The sequence below is a fragment of the Lepus europaeus genome, chromosome 17 (assembly GCF_033115175.1).
Source record: "Lepus europaeus isolate LE1 chromosome 17, mLepTim1.pri, whole genome shotgun sequence".
Lineage (NCBI taxonomy): Eukaryota > Metazoa > Chordata > Mammalia > Lagomorpha > Leporidae > Lepus > Lepus europaeus.
The window spans coordinates 59,061,456-59,065,757 of NC_084843.1; the positions used below are offsets into that span (position 1 = coordinate 59,061,456).

Consider the following 4,302-nt stretch of genomic DNA (forward strand, 5'->3'; position numbering starts at 1 on the left):
GCACTGCTCCCGCCAGTCACCTTGCACCTGCCAAGTGTGTAATTTACAAACGAGGTTCAGCTTCTTGGAGCATCTGAACAACATTTTTTACTATTTAGGGTTCAGCATCAAACAAGGGATGGTGGCAAACAATGAAACTATTGAGGCCTTGAGGCAGGGTCTCGTTCCTTCCTCCCGGTCCTCTCTGGCACGCGGATCTAACAGGCTCCTTAACTATCTGCCCACTCCGGAAACCGGAGCCAATGGTTACCACCTGTCCCGCGCCAGGGACGTCAGGACTCTCGTCCACGGCAGCCCTGTGAGGCTGTGATCACCTCCATCAGCGGCAGGCAACACCAGAGCCGCCGGCGACACCGTGGGGCCACAGGGCACGCGGAGGGGCGTGGGTGGCTTTGAAAACGTCGGGAAGCAGGCAGAGGTGGACGTCACTTCTTCCACACGGTTCTTCTGCCCGCCGTGCCCTCCGGCCGGCCCTGGCTCACAGGCACGTCCTCCAGGGAGCCTGCGGCAGGCAGGCAGAAGCACCTGCCCCGCTGCGCACGTCTCACCTTCCTGACGGACCCGGGACTGAGCCGGCTCCGCAAAACGGGGCTGTGCCCAGGCCAGGGGCAACCCTCTCGGGTCTTTTCCTCCGTGGGCCCTACTGCCTCCTCACTTGCCTTCCTCTCTCCTTCTCTCCCCTCTCCCCCCAACTGCTTCCTTCCCTCCCCTCCCCTCCCCTCTCCTCCTCGCTTCGCCCCCGACCCTGCTCCCGGCCCCCGGCCCCGGCGGCTGCAGTTCTGCCAGCGACCGACAGAGGGGGCTACGGCGCCGCCGCCCGGGCGCGTCCCTCCGGCGCGCGCTTCCTGTGAGGTCAGGTGAGAGGAAGCGGCCTCGCAGCCGCCACCAGTGGACGCCGCGGGGCCGGAGCCGCGTCCGCAGGTGGGTGTCCGCGCGCGCGTGTGAGCCGCAGGGGCTGGGAGCCCGGGTCTCCGGCCTGGGCTGGGACTCAGAGGCGGCTGCGGGTGGCGGGGGCTGGGGCCCGGCGGCCTGGGCGGGGCACTGGTGGTGTCAGGTGCACCGAGGCCCGAGCCCACCGTGGGGGGAGCATGACTGTGCACAAAGACCCGCCGAGGACCCCTGCCTGCCTGGCCCGCTACAGGGCCAAGCAGCCTCCCGACGGGGTACCCGCCTGGTCCGGGCCTGGGCCGCAGGCGGGAGAACTGGAGCTCCTCGCCCCTTTTGGCTTGGATGTTAGGAGTGCTTTCGAGAATTTAAATAGAAACCGGGGGTGGTCTTTACTGCAACGCGGGGAGTGGCGGGGAAGGGGCCCCAGCTCCTGGGCGCCCTTAGGGTTCAGGGAGACTTCCTGGTCCCATATTTTGGGAAGGCTGGGGGATCTGCCCTGGTGTTCCACACAAGTTGGACAGGTGTTGCCTGAGAGGTGAGGGGTGTGCCCTCTGCGCCAAGGCCTGTCCTTCTCAGGGGCTGTGTGGGTCTAGAGTCATCCAAAGGGGCAGGATCTGGGGAGGAGGGCGATGGCCTGGAGGGGAAGGCCCAGCCCTTAGCGAGTCCCCCCAAGGAGCACACGTGGGGGAGGTCCCAGTGCTCTGGGCTCCCTGTCTAGCCAGAGAATGCGCGGAGCCGGAGTCCTGCTTCCACATCAGGAGCCTTGGAGGTGGGGGGGGGGGGGGTCCTCTTCTGGCCGCGCTGCTGCTGCTGGGCCTTGCTCATAAACCCCCTGGCCAAGGACCCCTCTGGCAGTTTTCCTGGTGGTCTCTGTGAGGGAGCACCCATCTGCTTCTCCCTTTGTACTGATCAGGCAGAGCCCCTGGGAGCGGCAACCGGCCTGAGCTCCGCCCCAGGAGCCAGCATACCTCGGCCGGCCGCTGGTGAGCTATTTCCTCCAGGCTTTTCCGGGGCAGGAGGCTCGGGTTGTGGTCTTGGTCCTGGCGAGTTAGAATGGGGGGGACCTGCAGGCCACTTGGCTTCTACCAGCCGCCTCCCCCCAGTCTTGGCCATGCTTTGCAGGTGCAGCCCAGCAGAAACCAGCAGCTCCTGGAAGGATGGTGCGGATCCTGGCCAATGGGGAAATTGTGCAAGATGATGACCCCCGAGTGAGGACCAGTGCCCCGGCGGCGGCGGTGAGAGGTGGCAGTCCCCGGCAGGTAGATACCGCCCTCCGTGGCAGGGGAGCAGCTGGCCTCCTCCGCGCCTGTTACTTTCTAGCTCCCAGAAGTCTCTTGCTGGTCATTACCTTTCCCTAGCCTGGTGCCGCTTTGCAGAGAGCTGAACTGGGGTGTGCAGAAGGTCAGAACTTGGGGAAAATGCAGTGCACTTACTGCCAAGCCTCCTGCCTCCCCAGGCAGCATCCCCAGACTTCATACCCAAGAACCCTTTCTCCTTTAACCTGGTTAGCAAACCCAGCATCTTTCTAAGACTATGGGATGGGAAAGAAGCCAGAGAGTGAGTGGAGATGAGCCCGTGGCCACAGAATCATTGTTTTAAAGGAGGGATGAGTAGTATGAACACCTGCCCACCGCTGTGCCCTGCCTCCATCACTTCTCTCATCTCTGTCCCAGCCACCTGCCCCCTGGGCATGGTGTGGAATATGGGCTGGCATTTTCTGTGCGCTGGGGATGTGTGACTCGGTTGTTGGGATTCCAATGAGTGGCACCTGGGGATTGCTGGGAAAGGGGTGTGGCTGGGGGTCGGGGCGCTGTACAGGGGCTCCTGCTTGGCTCCTGCCTCGTCTCCGGAAGCTTTCTCTGGACGCATTCACCTCTCTGTCTTCACCTTTCAGAGCTTTCTCCACAGGGGCCACGGTGTGCCCCCAGGGGGTCCTGGTCCCCGCCAGCAGCAGCAGGCAGGTGCCAGGCTGGGCGCTGCCCAGTCCCCGTTCAGTGACCTCAACCGGCAGCTGGTGCACATGGGCTTCCCACAGTGGCATCTCGGCAACCACACGGTGGAGCCGGTGACCTCCATCCTGCTCCTCTTCCTGCTCATGATGCTCGGCGTGCGTGGCCTCCTGCTGGTGGGCCTGGTCTACCTGGTGTCCCACCTGAGTCAGCGGTGACCTCCGGGGCCGAGGGGGCGGGGCCTGGGTGGGGGATCTGCGGTGCCTTGACTGAGGGATCAGGGAAGGGACTGGGGGTCGGGTTTCCCCGGTGTGTTCAGCATGAGGCAGAGGGAGTCTGGGCCAGCCTCCCATTCCCACAGTGTGGAGTGGCTGCCCTGGTCCACTCGAGATATTTTTGGGTAGCATAGGGCCTACTTATGTGGCACAGAATCAGAGCAAGAAAGCAATTCTCTTTCTAGTTCTCGTGTAATCCTTTTGTGCAAGAAGAGAGACTCGGGGGGTGCCGGCGTGTTCTGAGGCCCCTGGAGCTCCCGCTGATCTCCCTCTTCCCGGGGGCAGGACGTGGGGCGGGGTCCACGTACAAGGTTCCAGACTTTTATAGCGCCATCTTTGTTTCCATGACGTATTTCTATTGGCTGCCTTTTATTTCTGACAAGGGGGATTGGCATTGTATTTATTGTGGTATTTACAATAAATAGATTGAAGTACAAATGAGTCCACGTGACGAGACTGGCCACTCGCCGCACAGCTGCCCGTGGACCTGGACGGCATGCTGAAGGTGACTGGAGGTGACTGGGTTTGGGGAACAGGGTAGCAGTGGGCATCCGGCCTTGAAGATGGCTTCTAACATTTTCTGGGTGGGGGCTGGGAGGGGAGGTCCAGGGAGAGTCGGCGTGAACCTTGTGCCTGATGACTGTGTGACTTCCAGCTCACCCTGAGGTGCTGGACTCAAAGGAGAGCTTGGTGAAGAGGGGCCCTCTGGCCGGGGTGCTGGGAGGCCATCGGGTCGGGAGAGCCAGGGTGCGGTTGGAGGCTCTCGCCGGCTCTGGCTGCAGCATGTAGAAGCAGTGCCTTTGGGTGAGCCGCCTTGCTTTTTGTGAGAAGACGCCTTGAGTTCCGCTCCTGGGCCTGCATGGAGGCACTGTAGGAGGAGGCCCTGGGTGCCGGGTGCCCGCTCTGGGCTGTGGGTTACAGGTTCAGAGACTGGAACCTGAGGATGTGGCCTGAGCTGGCACCAAGTTCCTTACCTGCTTCCAGGCCCCGTGGCTGGCCGTTCGGGGAGGAAGGCACGTGTTGCCGTTGCAGGGTGGGAGAGGGAGCTGGACACTGACCCCATGCCCTGCTGCACCGCCCCGAGCAGGTCCTCTCCCCCCAGGTCCCTTGCCCACGGCTGCTGGCGGCGACTGGTGGCCTTTATCCCAGACATTCCTGGGGGAGGTTTGAGGCACTGGAACAGGGCGTCC

At 63.0% G+C, this 4,302-nt stretch overlaps 1 protein-coding gene across 1 annotated transcript; it reads left to right on the forward strand.

Annotated features, from left to right (window-relative positions):
* The first annotated feature begins 840 nt into the window (after positions 1-840).
* On the forward strand, positions 841-3,538 carry FAM241B (family with sequence similarity 241 member B). Its single transcript, XM_062214499.1, has 3 exons — positions 841-921; positions 2,011-2,147; positions 2,783-3,538. Exons 2-3 carry the CDS (start codon positions 2,046-2,048, stop codon positions 3,053-3,055), a joined length of 375 nt encoding a protein of 124 aa, XP_062070483.1. The 5' UTR covers positions 841-921; positions 2,011-2,045; the 3' UTR covers positions 3,056-3,538.
* The last annotated feature ends 764 nt before the right edge of the window (positions 3,539-4,302 follow it).